At 44.4% G+C, this 18267-nt stretch overlaps 1 protein-coding gene across 1 annotated transcript in view; it reads right to left on the reverse strand.

The window, feature by feature from the left end:
• CRIM1 (cysteine rich transmembrane BMP regulator 1) overlaps nt 1-18267 on the reverse strand; it is a 192472-nt gene that overhangs the window by 66388 nt on the left and 107817 nt on the right. Inside the window, exons 5-7 of the mRNA XM_047069487.1 lie at nt 16236-16357; nt 9123-9305; nt 6254-6451 (exon numbers count right to left, since the gene is read on the reverse strand). Coding sequence (XP_046925443.1) covers nt 6254-6451; nt 9123-9305; nt 16236-16357 — 503 coding nt within the window. The remainder of the gene's footprint in view (nt 1-6253; nt 6452-9122; nt 9306-16235; nt 16358-18267) is intronic.

Below are 18267 nucleotides of genomic sequence, written 5' to 3' on the forward strand. Positions count from 1 at the left end.
ATGAGTATCTTATTATTCTTGGCCTACTAATAATAGCATCGTATATGGCACTGAAACAATACCACCCATAAACTGAGTTTTGATCCTTGTTTGATGTACCAGAATGTTAATATCATGTGACCCTGTGGCATCTTTGACTTCGCCGCCTCTTGGGTCAGCCAAACTATGTTTGATTCCGTGCCACAGAAGCAGTAGCTTAATCATCTGAGATACTATTCAGCGAGGAAGTATTATGGGCAGGGCTGGAAACATTTTTTCTCGTTTTAAGGAATTCCCACCCAGATACGTGCCTGGTACAGACTTTTCTGGCAGCCCAGTAGAAATTTCACTTGAAGGGTGGCTTGATTCAAAAGACACCATCAGCATTTATGGGAAAGAATATAGTGCTCCTATACAATTAGGATTGACGAGGAGGCTGTTATGTCTGCTAGCTCACTGACCTCCAGTCCTTTAGAGAGGAACACAGCAGGCATTCTGGTGGGTGAGCTGACGTTGCAGTGGCTTACTCCATCCACACAGGTCAAGAGAAGCCTAATGCTCTTCAACACTGTCTCAAGTAGGATCAGGATTACCCAAGTAAGAGATCTAGGAAAGCCAGGTACCAGGGAGAAAGACAGTTGACTGTTTGGCTCAATCACATGTTATCCCAAGTTCAGAGAATTAGGAAGAATCAATGCAAAGGAATCTCTTATTCTTCCACTAGAAGAGCTGGCTTACTCCAGGTAAGCAGAATTATTAGGTCTGGCTGAAACTCAGCTCAGTTTCATATAATAACTCTGCAAACAGCACTCATTTTAAGTTTTTATTATGGAAAAGATTTTTTTCTGTTAGTCCTGAGGTAGACAGAGTAACAGGACAGACCCTTATGTACCCATTATCTAGCTTTGATAAGCTACAAATAACTCTTTGATATCCTGAGAGAGGAAACAGATTTGCTCTTGTTTCAGAGAAACAGAAACAGTAGAAAGAAACTAGCCATTTGCCCAACCACAAGGACGAAATGTATTTACTGGCAACCTAAGCCATAATGTTGAATATTACCTTATGAAATATTACCTATGCTGTTCCTGATTTTTGATAAGTGATACTCTGGGTGTTAGCTCTGAAATCCCCCAGGTCATCAAAGCCAACAAATCCTCCCAGCAGGAGACTGTGTACGTGGGGCCTGAAGGACACTCAGGTCACAGAGGCCACCTGGGTGGGGTCCAGCCATAACCCAAGATGAGACAGCAGACTGGGCCCCACATCAAGACTTCGAAGTAACAATGAAATTCTTATCTCTTGCATCAGGTGGGGCAGTCAGGCTGGCCTCATTCATACCTGTTCACATTTCTTGCATTTTTCTTATTGGGTCATCAAGTGCATGTCATATATACCTTGTAGCCAAAATTTTCCTCCTCAACACCTATCTTACCTTTAAATATAAAACAGATTTTTTTTTTTTAAACGGAAAATGGTACTGTGTCCTTAGGGTCCCTCTGACATTAAGAATCAGCATAGGCACCACTTATATCTGATATTACTGGGAAAAAGTTGAAGTATTTTCAATATTGAATTGCGACGTTAAAAAAAAAACGTAGTGAAATAACAAGGCAGGTCTTAAAAGCAGTACATTCAACTTGCCAGTGAGCATTAGCCTTGTGGGACTCTGGACACAGGGGCTAAACTGAAGAGGGAATAAACCACAGTTTACAAACCAGTGATGAAAGAGCCCTGTGGCTGCCCTGGGAGGGAGTCGAGAGCTCCGTGCTCATCAGGAGGACGCGTGGTCAACTTGAAGCTAATGGGTCCAGCTCGCCTGTAGACATCTGGGCCCATCGTGTGCCAAACACACTCCATCTAACACTCTTGCTTCCTACTCTCAAAGTGTATTTTCAAACATAGGCATTCTTTTTTTTAAGTTTATTTATTTTGAGAGACAGGTAGAGAGCACGCGGGGGAGGGGCAGAGAGTGAGAGGGAGAGGGAGAGGGAGACAAAATCCCAAGCGGGCTCTGTGCTATCAGTGCAGAGCCGGATTCAGGGCTTGATCTCATGAACCATGAGATCACCACCTGCGCCGGAGCCAAGAGTCAGATGCTTAACTGAGCCCCCCCAGGTGCCCCTCAAATATAAGCATTCTAACGTTGCTCTTTCTTCATCTGCTCAGGGTCAGCATGTGAGGCTCTGGTTACAGAAACCTCTACCAGGGTCTGCCCACAGAGTCTTCCTCCTTCCTCAGCTCAGGAGGAGGTCTGTAAGAGGAGTTTGCTTGATTTCCTACTCCAGGCTCTTGCTCCCTCCCTGCCTCACTCGCTCATCATTTATTCATTAACAATTTCTGAGCACCTACTTACGTGTCAGGTGCTGTCTTTTGGATTTACAAAATATGATAAATTCCCGGGTCGTCGGGGAGTAGCCTCTTTCAGGCTACTCGTGGACCTGGAGCGCCGTGTGCTGTCTCAGAGGCAGCACTCCTGAGCGGTCCAGAGCCAGGGCTCTGGGAACACACTGGCCAGCCAGTTTCAAGCTCTACGACCTTGGGCGAGTCACGTGACCTCTAACTATGGATTCTGTGATGACACATTAGGATGGGGCTAGCAGAGGGAAGTTGTGAGAATCAAAGGAGCTGATGCCCTTAAAACAGGCTGTCTTTGTCGGTGTGCAAGAAATGTTAGCCACTGTCATTAAGGGCTATAAATGAGAGGACACAAACGGTGCCAGATGCCGAGGAAGCCCTCACTCTGCCACCTCTTCTGTTTTCAGTTTTTAAGGAGGTAAGGACACATCTTCCATCTGTACGCTTAAATTGCATTGCAAACTTCATACGCTATTCCATTCTCTTCTATCCTAGCTCTTTAACAAGGGCGAGAAAACTAAAATCATGTGATTGAAGAATAAGAGGAAAGGAGGAGAAAAGCCAGCAGAGCAAAACCTGAGAATACAGTCAGTTACAGACTCACACAATGGGATGGCTTATCTGTATACCTGAATTGGGTGTTGACAATAACTTGGTAAGACTCAATCATGAGAGTACTTAAGTGCCAATTTAAAAAGCACTTAGGTACTTGTGAATTGAGTTAGCTATCAAGTAACAGCCTAGTCTTGAAGGGCCCTAGTTCCCCTGTCCTCCAGGAGTAACCAAGCACATGGCATTGTCACTTGGAACGTACGGATCTCCAGTAACAACAATGGTCACAACAATGTTTGTCCCAGCTGTAGGTCCTAATACACCATATGTGGTAGTCCAGTAATCTATTTAGAAAGAATCTCAAACCACAATCTCTGTGTGGGCTCTTTCATCTAATTTCAGGCTCTGAGTACCCTGGGACTGTAGCTAATAGGGTGAGGGCCAACATTTGTTATGCAATTGTGCACAGAGGAATTTACTGTGTACAAACTGCATAAATACCAGTGTTCCTGGTTTCTCCAAGTAATCGTGGCTGATTATTACACATTAACACCTTCCCTTTTTCTTATTTCATCTAATCTTTTCGCTATTCTGAGATCACTTGAAATTCTGTTTAAATATGCTGCTGAAAAAAATTGTTTTCAAATAGTTCCGGAGACTTTCTCAGGTCCTATAAACTAAGCAATAAGTTTCATTTGCCTTATATTATTTTATAAGTTTATTATTATTAATATGTAACCTTCTGGTACTCAGTCTTAAAGTTGCATGCTCTTTTTTGATCCCATAACAAAAAGAATCTGTCTTCCTACTACACCTTAAAAGGAAAGTTACTGGACAGCAAGCATAATCTTATATGAAACTCACTACTTAAGTTAAAAACAAGAAACTCAACATAATCAATCGAGTTCTCTGAGGACTAGAAAATGGAGCATGGTGAAGGCTGGATGAAGAGAGAAAAGTGCTGTAAGGAGAAACCAAGGAATTGAGGGCAGCAGAGCTTAGAGCTTGAAATCAAGGTGCTGAGTTCTGGGAAGGAGACTGTCTGGACATGAGACCTGGGAAGGAAATCTGTTGTAACTGTCAAAGGCATCCTTCTCCTGCCCCCCATCCCTGCCCGAGCTCCTCAAACCAGGGCAGGGGAGGGGGCAGGTGGGAAAGGGTGGGGTAGGAGGGGGGTAGGTGGGTAGGTCCAGAAACACCCGGAGTAGATTTCAAACCACAAATGACCTCCTCCTCTGTCACCCCACTCCCCCTGACATCGGGCCAAGAGCCAGAGATAAAAAGAGACGAATAAGAAAAGTGGCAATAGGGGCGTGAGTAAACAGATGACATCTGGGGGCGTGGGAAAAATGATGGAACGTAGCCGAATCTGACAGGACTTCTGTGTATCCCATCACTGTTACATAACGGCAACTGACCTTGGAGGGAATTACCGAAATCCCACTCAACCTTAATTTCTTCATCTTTAAAACAGGATGATGTGGCCTTCAGCACAGTGTTGCGTGTGCATTAGACGACATCAGGTACTTACCGCACAGTACCTAAATACGGGCATGCCTTTTCTCCTGGTTTTGTATAAAACCGCCTAAAATATTTTCTTTGACCTTAACGAGGAGTTGTCTCTTATTTATCTTTGTGTCCAGTGCCGCATTTGGACAATCAGAAGTTCTTAGTAAATTTTTTGGAATTAACAGCTGACCAAAACTATCACTCTTTTCTCAAACAGTGGAAGGTTAGATCACACCTCCACAGAGATGTGAGACCAAACTTTAACATTCATTCCCTCTCCAAACATCTACATGCTGTACAAATCAGTCCTTTTCACATACACAGATATTCCCAGTCACTAACAGTTTCCCTTCTCTGTCACTATGGTAGGTATGCCAATGAATGCAAAAGGGTCTGTCTTCCCTTCATTTCCTTTTAGACGAAAGACCCTTTTTTTTGTTTGTTTGTTTGTTTAAGAAGCTTTTTAGTCTTATTTTCAATGTATAATTCAGGACTCATGAAGTTAAAGGATTAGTGTTTGTTAATATATTTAGGCTTTAAATTTCTCTCAATGCTACAATGCACATATATGTACTTAAGGATTTCAAGTCAACAGCGGACTGTCCCAAATTCTCAGGGAAAGATCTTCCCACCTCTGTTTCAGCCAGGTGCCTTTTCTCACAAAGCCAAACCATAGACCATCACACGTATTTCCGTCCACTCCTTTTTCCGGTGCTGAAACACCGCCTTCAGGGGTTGGGAGGAGTGTATGTGTGAGGGGTGGGTGATTTCCACAAAACTGGTCATCTGGAAGCTATAAACTTTTGGAGTGTGGCAGCTGCATTCTGAACAGAATAATGGTGAGGGAACTGGTGATGTCAATAGACCCAGAGTCCTCCCCTTAAATGTTTGTATGATTTTTAAGTTCTTTATAATTCTAAGCCCTCGGAGGTTAATAAAGCTGGTCAGGCAAACTCTGAAGTCTGAGTTTCTTACAATCTGGGTAGAAGCAAAAGACTTCTTGATACAGGACTTAGTCAACTTAACTGAATTTCTGAAAAGACCTGTCAGTTCCTTAATAGCTGTTCTAAAAAATTCTAGAAGGATCCATCTTCAACATGATCCACTTCAGTTCATTTTACTATGCAAATGTGCTTCTTAATGATGGATTCTCTCTATTGGATCTGTCAGTATAAATATTCGCTCTCTTGTCTGTACTAACAGACACAGACAGAGGATTAAAGCTACCTTAAGGGTGCAGAGAACCTTCCCATGGACTGGAATAGGGTTTGGGGAAAGACCATCCCAGAATGCCTCAGGCTCCTCTCCATTAAACAGGAAGAGTGAATACAGGCAGCCAAGACCGAAGTCAAAGCCTCAGGATACTAGAAGCAGAATGGATGCTCAGAAGGAAGGCAGTGAGGAATGCAAGTTGCCTTTGATGGTTCCAGGCTTTCCTTCTAGCCATCAGGACTCTTGGGCTCATGGAAGCATCATAACTCAAACACACTATGCTTGAGTCACGGGTCTTATCTCCCATTCTGTTTTATTGCATTGACCTTTGGATGGCTAATTAGGCTTGAAGTGAACTGAACTGAAATGTATATATTCTTATATTGTAAAGAATCGAGATAAGCATATTTGCAGCAGTAAAAAAAGAGAGACCAGGCCATCCTCATTGCAAGTTTGCAACACTTGCCCCCAAATGATTAGTTTGGGCCCATAGGGGGAAAGAAAAAAAAATTCATCTGCAACTGGTAACAGCATGAAGTAGACATTACGCCCGAGGAAATAAAAAACAAACAAGAACATACTGGCAGAAGCTGACCCAACTGGAGGCATCCGCCAGGGACTCAGCAGAGTCAACAAGGCTTACCTTCGCACACAGGGCAACACTCGCCGGGCACTTTGACGGGGTTCATGCAGCTCTGCCCGCAGGCTGTCGCCACGCAGTGGGGCTCCCCATTGATGCACTGGCAGAACGTGCAGTCGTCTTCCCGCCACCGGTCTCCGTGAGCGCGGATCTGACCGCTGGCGTAGCAGCCGGCAGGATTATTAAAAGGATACACTGGATCTAAATCAAAATGTGAGCTCAGAGTGAGATGGAGGGCATTCTAAATCTTATCCCTGCCTGCACCTGGAGACATTTTTCCCAGGTGCTAGTCATCAGCAGTTCTTTTCCAGCTGTGATCAGCAGAAGCTCGGGCTGCATAAGGGGTCTCCAGGGGGGACATGCAAAAGCAGCTGTCATACCGAGTTCATGTCCACCCATCCTGACACTGCAGACAGGGCAGGGGATCTGTGGTGTAAAAACCAACGTGCAGGTGTTACCACTACATAAAGTTCCAAAACTCGGTGGGCAGAGCTGGGGGTTGGTGACTGCAAAACATAGGTCCATTTTAGGCTCTGACAAGGTCTTCTGAGTTGTCAGCTTTAATGTTTAATCATACTTCAATTTCACCACCTGTAGAGTGGGGGAAATAATGCCCCCGTCCAACTCAGAGCGATGCCGTGACTTCTAGGATGGACTGAAGTCTATCTCGGGGTGCCTGGAGGTCCACATGGACAACAGTGAGGAGGACAGCAGGAATTTGCTGTGGACTTGTTTGAGACGAGGCTGGTTTAGACATACGGTGGGTGGCTGTTTGTGCCCTGGAGGAAAGGCTATGAACTTAGGCTATTTTTCTCCCTGTGAGCTGGGTGGCCAAGCAGCAGCTGAGGATGGGGAACAAAAGTAGCCAAGGCTACTGTTAAAAACTAAAAAATGTTTTCTGACGTTACTGACCAGGACATAAACACTGCACACAAAATCCCCAACTACTATCATAACGAGAGCAACCAGATAACCCACTCAATTTTCTTTTTCAGAAACATGTAAAACCTGGCTTCAAAGAGTAAGGGCTGCTGAGTGGGGAGGAAAGACCAGGCACTCATGAGTTTGGTCCTCTTTAGTCTAAAGAGGGAACAGGGCGTTATAAGAAAGTCAGAACGCCAAAAGTTAAAATCATGCAGTCACAGCTTTAGAAAGTCAGCCTGCCAGAAAGGGAAGCAGCCAAGAGACCTGAGCTAGATAAGACTTTATAAATTTCTTCATAAAAAATATTACACTGCATACTTCATTTCTACTCTGAGCCTGGATCTGAATTCCAGGAAGTGAGACATGACCGGATCTGTGCCCGGACCTCTCATTATGATTATTACACAGAGGTTCCTATCTGTGTTTTTACACCACCAACTGCTACGTAGTTTGAGAAACTATTACAAACTGGGGCCAGCTAGGGAACAAATCATTTGGGAAGGTTAAAAGTTTGATGTGACTTTTTAAAAAAATTAATCCACAACGACACTTCTAAAAAGTGAACCACCTTTCTCTTATGTCGGCTAAAATAATTGCTAAGACGGGAAAGAATTTCCCTGGTATAAACAATTGTTCAATGTTAGGAATGTAGTTTGTATACTTTAAACATTTTCAGACCTCCAATATTATGTGGTAAATATAGCTCAGACAGTGAACAGGACCGTAGGAAGACAGAAAAAGGTACAGAATGTGGCGTGGCATTCTGTCCTCTGTTTCCTGTGCACAGAGAAAGGCAGGGTGGACTTTAAGTTGTTTTTTTTTTAACGTTTATTTTTTATTTTTGAGAGAGAGAGAGATAGGGTGCACAGCGGGGGAGGGGCAGGAGAGAGGGAGACACAGAATCTGAAGCAGGCTCCAGGCTCTGAGCTGCCAGCACAGAGCTCGACGTGGGGCTCGAACTCACGAACCATGAGATCATGGCCCGAACTGAAGTCGGACACTCAGCCGACTGAGCCACCCAGGCACCCCAAAGGCAGGGTGGACTTCAGACGCAAGACGGAAACGTCTGATTCCAGACTGAGGGTCTGTGACCCCGTCAGTCCAGACAAGAAGGCCCACGTCACCTTGGGCCTGAGTGATGTGTTCACACCAGAGACACAATCAGGTGTGGGGGTATCATAAACTTAGACAAATGACTCTACCTTTTGAACTTCAGTTTCCTAAACCTTAAAATGTGCGGGCCATAGTGAATGGATATTCAGAATCATTATTCTGAAATGTTCACTATTTACAAATAGCAGAGGTGGGAGAGTAAAGCCTGTTGGAGAAACATGAAACTATTACTTCTTAGAGGGATGAAGGGATACAGAGAAAGCAGACCCTGAGAGCCTTCTGCCCAGGGCCATACCTGACACTTGGCTGGGCTTCAGCTGGTGTCACCACCATGCCACACAACCCCTCTCTCACCAAATACACATTTTCAAGGAGTAGAGTCCTGACCTGACCTGCAGGGGTGTGGGTGTGGAAAGGAGACAGGGCAAGCTCCCCTCTGAGCTGACTGGCTGAGATGGTCAATGATCAGGGCTGGCTTGTTCCAGCTGAACAATCTGAGGAAAGCAGGGGGTGAATTCTGACGTCCCCAGATCTTGCTGAGGAACTTCTGGAATCAAGGGAGGGGGGGAATGGATAGCACTTCTGGGAAATCTCATGTCGACCTGTGTAGAGAGGTGGCCCACTTTCTACACCCAGGGCATAACTTCCCTTGGGGAGGCATCTCACGCACTCCTCCTGACATGATCAAAGTCCTGAAAGATGGGCCACGATGTCACAAAAAGGGAACTTCTTCAATTTTCTTCTATTTTTGGGTGAGACTGAATTGTGTTGATTTTGGTATTAAAAGTCTGAGCCATGTATATGCTTATTAACCTTAATGAGCACCTTCTCTTACCCTCACACACTGGGCAGCACTCTCCTTCGGGCACATAGTACCTCTCACAGTTCAGCTCACCACACTGGGCAGTGAAGCAGATGGAAACACCCCCTTGGCATCGACAGAACCGACAGTTGTCCATTCGAAACATATCTCCGTCGTTATATTCCACGTTATTGAAGACACAGGCTGGCTTTGTTTCTGAAAGGAGTTAAAGCAAACAAGGCATATTCAAAGTCATTTCTGGGTGATGCCTTTTGTGCTTCAATCAGCCTCTAGAAAATTCTGACAGAACGTTAGAATTTGATAGAAATTTACCAAATTGATACAATTTGTACAATGAAAACAGTAAGGCAATGCAAAATACAATTAAACAAAGTCAGTTATCTTCTTGCCCCAAGGAACTGAAATTCTCCTGAACAAAAATCTACACCGACTTACCCCTACTCCAAACAAACAAAGGTAACCATTTGAGCATGAAACTCACATATCTGATATGTGCTTTAAAGACATTATGTGTGTTTTGCTAAAGAATTCTCTGTGTCAAATAAACGATCTTGCCTCCACATTAGGCTCTGCTCTGCCTCAAAAACAATTTACTTAAGGTCTTTTGGAGGTGATGTTCTTGTGTTCTTTCAGTGTTCGCTCCTAAATTATTTCTTCTATCTGGGTTAATAATCCATAGTTTTAATAGTACCTGGACTTTAACAAAACACCATTCCCTTTCTTGGAAACAACCTAAATGTCTATGAACTGATGTTATGAGAAAACAAAATGTGGTATATCCATACAATGAAATACTTCTTGGCCATAAAATGAAGTTTTGATACATGCTATAATATTAATGAACCTTGAAAAAATTACACTAATTAAAGGAAGCCATTAAAAAAAAAACCCCACATATTATATGATTCTATTTATATGAAATGCCCATAATAGGGACATCTATGGAGACAAAAATTGGATTAGTTGTTGCCTAGGTGTGGGGTGTTGGGGCAAATGGGGAGTGACTGCTAATGAGCTGGGAAGTTTGGCGGGGTCGGGGTGGGGGGAGACTAATGAGTATAGTAAAATTGATCGTGATGATTCCACAACTCTGTGAATATTCTAAAAACCACTGAACTGTGTAACTTGGTAAACTGCATGATATGTGTCTCAATGAAGCTGGCAACATAAAAATATTCCCAAATTGAACAAAGTTCTCCTAGGCTGAAGTACCCTATTTAATAAGGTGGGGAAAGCTAGATTATGATACAAGCATCGTTCACGGGCTCCTCTGAGCCAACATCATTTGATATGTCACCTTGCATGTTTGAAACTTTTAAAGAGACTTTCACCGCATTTTAATGTGAATGTATTTGCACCTGGTTTATACCTAAGGACAATGACTTTCTCATTCGAGTTTATAATAGTGCAGTGGAGAAGACAGAGCAGGTGTTAATAACCATTTCTTTGATTAGGAAAATGAAACTTAAAGAGATTAGATGACCTGCCTAAAGTCACTTGACTGGTGTGAGGCCGGCTGTGCATCTGTGTTTACACAGGCAGCAAAAGTGCAGGTCTGAACCGAGTCCCTACTGCTGGCTGTATATATGATTTCTTTTTCCAGAAAACTAATATTGTGTTACAAAGTATCATCTCATTATAGCTCAGAATTCTTCTATATGCTTTCAGCCAACATAATAATCTGAGCAGGGAATAGAAGGAACTGGGCAGTGAGACCACAAGTTCCAAAGTGTAGAAAATGGGAGCGCTCCTGCAAATCAAACTTGCATGCTGTGCAGTGAGGTAAAATACTGTAACAAAATGCTGAGCACCCATTCAAAATGAAGGGAAAAAAGTATAAACCCATCAATATGAATTACTTGGTTACATTAATCAGCCAAATCCACCATCTGCGTGAAGCTACAAATCTTGGTGCAAGATTTGAAGAAAGTGAGGAGGGAAGAGTCTGGTTATGAATAATGCCGCTCCAGATGAACCAGTATTTTTGGTAGGGTGTGCAGAAGCTTAAGCGGGCGGGGACGGGGTTGATGAAGGATTTGGCAGTTAGGGTTCACTAGCTAATGCACAGAGAACAAGGGGGGGTGGGATCTAGAGAGACGGGGAGTCCCCCCAAAACACAGCCTAGAAAACATAATGAGTTCTCTAGGATAAACACCCCACCCCCAGCACCCCCCCCCCCCCGGCCGCGCGCGCACGCGCACACACACACACACACGTCCCATAATGAAATCCCTATTTGATGCTGAGAGAAATTTGTAGACGCTCTTCAGAAAAAATACAAGTAAGAAGGATGGCAGTGATCTTTGAAGAGCAGTGACCAATTACTTCCTCACCTGTAGGGGATATAAATGTGACCCTCGGAAGCGTGTGGAGATTACCACTACCTCTCTAAGGAACAATTTAAGTGGTTGTGGAAATGAAAAATAGTACAAAGAAATAATTTACTACGGAATTTATACTTCTCAATGCAGAGATGCATAAAAGTGTCTTGTCAGTGATTTTTTGTGTGTGTGTTGTTTCATGTCTGCCCAACTAAATTTTATATTTCTTAGTTCTGGAATCTTCTCTTTTCTCTTTAATATAGTCCAGAACTCCTGAAAAAAAAAAAACAACAAAACCTTATAGTTGGTTAATAACCTTTACTGCCTGCCAAATTACAGTGATTGGCAGATGGTGATAGGTATATAATTTTAGTGAAAGAGAAGACTAAAATGTAGAACTTTTATATCAAATGTGAAAGTGGAAGAAAAGTCCAAATAGATACACTTCTGTTGCTTTTTCCCTTCAATCTCTCAGTAGGAAAAGGCTAATATCTTGCCTCTGGTCTCATTTCCCTGGCGGTGAGCTGTGTAGGAAGGCCAGTGGGTGGACCACAGAAGCCAAAAGAGAGACAACCACACGTCAGGAAACATCTGAAAATCTCCCCATATGTCAACAGCAAACTGATGGCCCACAAAGACAGGGTACATGGGGTTCTACAATACTGAAGGGAGAAAACCCTTTTCCATTGGGGGAAGACGTGTGTGTGCCAGAGCAGGATAAGAAAAAGGGAACCACCCTCATAAGGGAGTGCAAAAGGTGGGATCATCACTCTTAAGGAAGAGCAGCTTGAGAAGGCCCCAGGAACACAATGGGTGCTCAATAAGTGCCTAGTAAGTGAAATACTTATTCTCTGAATTACGGTAGAAGTAGATATTATACCTCTAGAAACATTACTGAGCATTACTGCTATACAGACAGTGGGTTCTCAATAGATGTTGTGTATTCATTTTCAACTAAAAGACTGCAGGTCTGAGTTTTTTAGACCCAAATTTTACACAAAAAGCAAGCCAACTCTGGGTATGGCTCTCCCACGACTGGTCAATTTTACGGTTTACTGTCTGATGCTGGCAGAGGCAGTTACCGGCTATGACACTCAAACCAAGATACTCTATTTTATTCAGATATGCACATACGACTGATCATATATCTGAGCAACCTTCCACATTCTATGCTTGAGATTTCAAACCCAAACTCCTCTAAGCATGAGGTGGGGAGGGGGAGGGTGCTCGTGTGAGACGATAGAGTGCATTACAGCAAAATGGAGAACACGCACTCATCAAAAAGAAGCAGAGGCCACCACTCAGTTCCAGCTGACTGAAGATAAAACTTCTGTCTATGGGCCCGAGCAGGCACAGAGCTGCTTCTTGAAGGAGACTTGAGATTACTCCAGGCCTGGCTGTGGGTCATAGTTCCAGGTGATGAACTTGATGACTTCTAAGTTTCCATCAAAGGAGCTCAATCATACCACCTGTTCCTTTGGTTTCTAAACAGGGCTCTTGTTCACCTAACACCTCATAAGTCTTACTTTTGGCTCTCATCAGAGAAGGTGTCACAAACTGTCTCAATCTGGTTTGCAACTCTCTAGTCCCACCACCGAAACCGAACCAAATCAAAGAGAATGTTTGTGAAGAATGTTCTCTCCATCTATTCATCCAGGCTGATGTTTTCAAAACTTAGGAGTTTGCAAATTCTCTGTGAATATTTTCCATCTTGTGTTTTCACTTTAATACTTAATCTTAAAACACACACACACACACACACACACACACACACACGGATTACCTAGATGGCAGCTTAGGAACTGAGTGGTGACATGCTGTCTCCATTTCCATACGTGGGGTTAGGTAACATTCAACCCACTGTCCCCTCAACTGGGGTTTCTAGAACTATTCCTACATTGTGGTGGGGGGGTGTTCTCAAAATCTGGGAGGCAATGCTCCAGACATCTAGATTCCAGCTGTGTGCCGAACTCATCTCTGAGAACTGCTTTCGCTGAGTTGCATTTGAATACGTGGCTTTTGCTCTGTTGAGAAGAGCTGTCGCAGGAAACCCGTGTCTGTATTGGTGGTATGAACGGGACTGAGGACGTGACCTACTGCATCAGCCAGTGCCTTTCAAATTTCCAGGTGAGAAGAGAGTTGCCCCCTCCAGTAGGGTTCTTTCCTCTAAAAATAAGACCTGCGTATCTAACTCTATCTACTTTTTTTCCACTTTGACGGCCAGGAAGCTGGGAGCCTTGCTAATGTTTAACCCTGGCAATTATGCAGACAGACACTTAACAGCCTGCACACCTGCGGGCGCTTTCTTCTTTTCAGTTTTCACTTTCAGCATTTGCATACAACTCTATGGTTCTCTCTTCTCATTAGTATTTTTGCGTTATGGCTTTTGTTCTTGCTATGAAGGTGCCTGAAATCCTTTGTGGATAAGCAAAGCTTTATATAAATATAAATAGACCTCTGCTGTTCTAAGTGGTGACAAGGAGTGTTTGATATGTGATATCCTCTAATGATGGCCTTATGACAACAGTAAGATTTTCCCAGGGCGCTGGGGGTGGGGTCAAACACACACACACACACATGCACGTATCTGCGTGTGTGCATGTATGTATGTACACCTTAAAAGAGGTAAAATACAGACTTTTAAATGTTACTGTGTAAGCTTATGAATCTTCCCAGCATTAAGGTTTCTAGCCTCATCTACAACTGAACGACTAAGACAGTAATAGAGACGCGATAACAGGACAATGAACAAAAAAGCAGAGATCACCCAGGTTTGTGGTGGCAGGCAAGCGTCACCCCCGGAAACACTGAGCGTGTTTTGTCATCTCTGCATTGTCTCGTGGCAGATGGCAAGTCCTATTCCTGGAATGACAGCTCTACAAACAGCGAGGCTATAAACGAGAGCGGGCCCCAAAGATCCATCCGCGGCCGCTGAGGTGGGGGGCAGCCATTAGCCGTCTGGTCACAGCACACTGGGTAAGATGGAAGCTTAATGTCCTGGTAAGAAAGACACGACGCTGGATTTCTACAACTGAGATGCAAGGAAAGAAGAAAGGCACTCCTCTTCCTCGCCCAGAGGACACGACAGCAAATGGTATTTCCAGGGGACAAGTGACTTAAGATTAACGTCCAGGGAGGGCAGTGAAAGATGGAGGGTCCCCACAAAGGAACCCCTCTCTGGGCTGGTATTTAACAGCCACCTGTGGAGGGAACTGATATGACCCGAATCTGCTCGCTCACTCCCCCAAGACAACCCGAACGCTAACACCCACAGACACAAGGACAGACTATCTGCAGGTTCAGGCTGGAGAATGAGAGACGGACATGAGAGGACTGGCCGAGTGAGGAGTCCTAGAAGGAAGCACATCTGAGATGCTAGGAGCCCAGGGTGAGGAGTATTTGTGCCAAATGGCAGAGGAGTTAAATACTCGCAAAATGTCCCCTACGATACGTAGCGGTACCAGAGAAGAGGCTTTGCGGTTTGCTGGTGTTTAACACACACGACTAGAAGTGAGGAGAAGCACTGAGAAAAGGCTGCTTTCTCCACATGGAGCTTTTTCTACACCTGTGCTTGGATTCGTGAGGTCTGTGAGCCAGGAAGCTCATCTCGCCTTCTCTATCCCCTTGGAACGTCCAGACCCGGGTCTGTGGGTGTGAACGGGAGGTAACACGCAAAATAAAGACGATTTATTGCAAGTGCTTCACAAGGGGAACCTCATTTAAGTGACTGTTATTCACTCCACTTGACAGATGTGGAAACTGAGGCCCAGGGAGACCAAGCGATGCCCAAAGTTACACAGCCGGTAACTGGGGGGAACCAATTCTCAAACCAAGGTCGTATGGCTCCAGTCCACGTTCTGTCAACCACGAAGCCTGACTCCAAGTGTCTACTCAAAGCAAAACAAACAAAACAACAGGCGGCCACTGGACTGAAAACCAAAGGACGCAAGGACTCAATTTTAATACAACCTTTTCATATGGGGAAGGGCAGGCTTGAGGGAGGGCAGACATTCTTCTGAACTCTGATTTCTTAGAGGCAGCAGTTAATAGGGGGGTTTCTGCAAGTGCGATTTTGTTGTTTTTGTCCACATGCGCCTTCATTTTCCTTGTGTCTAGGCACTGACTGAATAGTGCTAGAACGACTGACATTTCACTTGCTTGACTTTTATTCTTTGTTTGCCTTCTAAAAATTCTGAGGGAAGGGCGTGTCTTAGGTTCTCCTTCCTTTCTAGCATCTGAATTCAATAAACACCATGTCACCAAACACCAAGCCCTGTCATGAAAGGTGAAAAGGAGAAGTGGATTCTATCTGAAGGAATCTTGTGACTGCAGAATCCTTTTTCAGGGCCATAAGGCTCGAATCAAAAGCGGCCAATAAGAATGACCTAGCACCGGTCAAAGACGTGCTCTCTACGTAGGAAAATACTCGACTAGAGGAACGATGCCTTTTCTGTGTCAAGTTGTGGTGGCTTCAATGTGGCATCGGTTACACCGACTAGCTCCTGACAGCAGTGGTAGTGTGGTCACAGCTTCTGCGATCCTTTTCCTGAACTCCTCACGTTTCTGCACTACCGAAATACAGCCGAATGTGACAGCTACAGACAATCTGTGCTTCCACTTTCAAAATTCTCTTTCTGATGGACGGAATGAGGATCCCCTTCTCCTGACTCCCTGTGTCGCTCTGAGAGATCTCAAGCTGACCTTCCTCCTGAGTGAGTGGCATTGAGTCCCTGAATGTATGCCCCGCCTTCCACAGGGCGGAAGCGGCCAATGGAACCCTCCCTCCTCCTGCACCCCCACGTACCATTAACACATTCAAAGACATCACAGCACTTTCCGGGTGTCCCATCTCCACGAGAGACTATGCGAGGGGTGGATCCCACCTCACACACGGGGAAACCACATAAGCCAGAGAGACACTCGCATCTGAAACCAAAGAAAAAGGGAAGGAAAACCCCATGAATAAACAACAACATAGAAGTCGGGAGACCACAAACAAAGTGGCAGTGGCTGTGGCAAACGACACTGTCTTGCTTATCTGGGGTCACTGGGGGATGGGGACCGGGTGCTAACATAATTTGCATTCCAAATAACTGAGGCTCATCTCCTTAAAATACACCCGTGTTTTTAACTGTAACCATTTTGACAGAAATATTCCTAAAATGCATTACGTCATTTCTTACTTAACCAGACCAGCATAACAAGCATTTCCTTGATGACGCAGGGCCGTGTTTATGTGTGTACATTATGGTGTTATTCCATAAACCAGCGATGCTCGCATGGGCCAACACAGAAGGGTGCTCCCGTGTTAAATGGCCCTGTGTTCCTGCTTTGTTGCTGTTGACCTTTGGGTGTTTTTCAGAGATCTTTCTGACCCTTCTTTCTGCTATTAAGTTAGTAGCTCTTGAGTCTCTTTTTGTCAGTGTGACTGGGTCTCGGGGTACCCTCATCTTTAGCCACATTCATTTATAATTATGCATAACACGAGAAACGGATGCTGATGGAAGACTGAGGAGCTCTTTACAACGGGCATGAGCTTTAGTAGGGGGACCTGTGACAGTTACTTGAAAGCTGAAAGCCTCATTTTGGGGGATCTTCTAAGCCACAACGTGCCCATTTATCTCAACATGCATGAATGAGGTGTTCAATGAACTGCAAGCCCACTCTGCTGGCTCTCACCTTACTTAAGTTCAACTCTGCTGTGAAACCAGTCTAAACGTAGTAGAAAAGTAAGAGGTGGGTATATGTATGAGGTGAGCATAAGAGGAGAAAAAAAAGTCTACTGCTTGCTGAAGCCTGTTACAAAGAACTAGGCAGGGAATGAGCAGCCTAGGGCCTTAGAATACAAATGGAATAAAAGGAAGGAACAGCTAGCCTCCAGCTCCCCCCCACAAGCCCCCCCCCCCCCCAGGGCTCCCCTGGGGATGAAAGGAGGGGTCAGAGGGCAGAGAGGATGACCAAGGAAGTTCCCAGGTTGATAGGAATAAAAGGAAGGCATCCTAAAAAGAGACATCCTCACACGAAGTATGTGGGTACTTATGTACAGTGTGGGGTCAGGATCAGGGGAGGGGGACGCTCCCAGCAGGCAAGAGCGATTAACACACTTGTTAATTTCAGTTTTTTGTTCTCCCCCCACCTTCTTGCTTAAGCGATTGTTTTGTTCTCCTATTGTTCTTTGGACCTGTAACGAATTCCAGTATGCTCATAGTCCACAAGTACCTCAATAATCAGGCCCAGAGGTTTAGTTACATTTATAATCAACTGCAGAACTAAAAGGGAAACAAATATAAATCAAAATTTGCACCAAAGACCATTAAAGCCATTGGAAAGATGTGAACAACCCCTCTGGAGGTGGGCCCTTTCAGGCTTCTTCCATATGGGGTGACGGTTATATCAGGGGACCTGGGAGAAGAGGGGGTTAGGTAATTAAGGTTTTGCTGCAATGGAATCTCTCTTTTATGGTTTCAGATAAACATTTGCCTCTTCGGTGTGGGCGGATCTGTATTCCTATAGGGCAATCAACTTCCAGGGCTGAACTGCAAAGGTTATTCCACAGTCTTTCATTTCTGTGTGCCTTGTTACTACAGTTGTAAGCAGATAATCATATCCCTGTGATACTACAGTGATGACGTATTATTTCCATTTATTCTGGATCCTCTGTACAACTTCAACCCTTCAGCCTCTATGGATTAATGGGGCCAGGGCCTCATGAGGCCACACCCTGGTTCTGGTATCTGCATGTGATTACAATGGAAACATATCCTACACGAATAACTGACTAACCTTTTCTTCCACATCTTCTGGGATCCACATTCTTGCCTACTGATGTGTTCCGG

Source organism: Lynx rufus, unplaced genomic scaffold (assembly GCF_022079265.1).
Source record: "Lynx rufus isolate CCGP_SWC_20201006 ecotype Redwood Valley unplaced genomic scaffold, mLynRuf1.p SCAF_8, whole genome shotgun sequence".
In the NCBI taxonomy this organism is placed as follows: domain Eukaryota; kingdom Metazoa; phylum Chordata; class Mammalia; order Carnivora; family Felidae; genus Lynx; species Lynx rufus.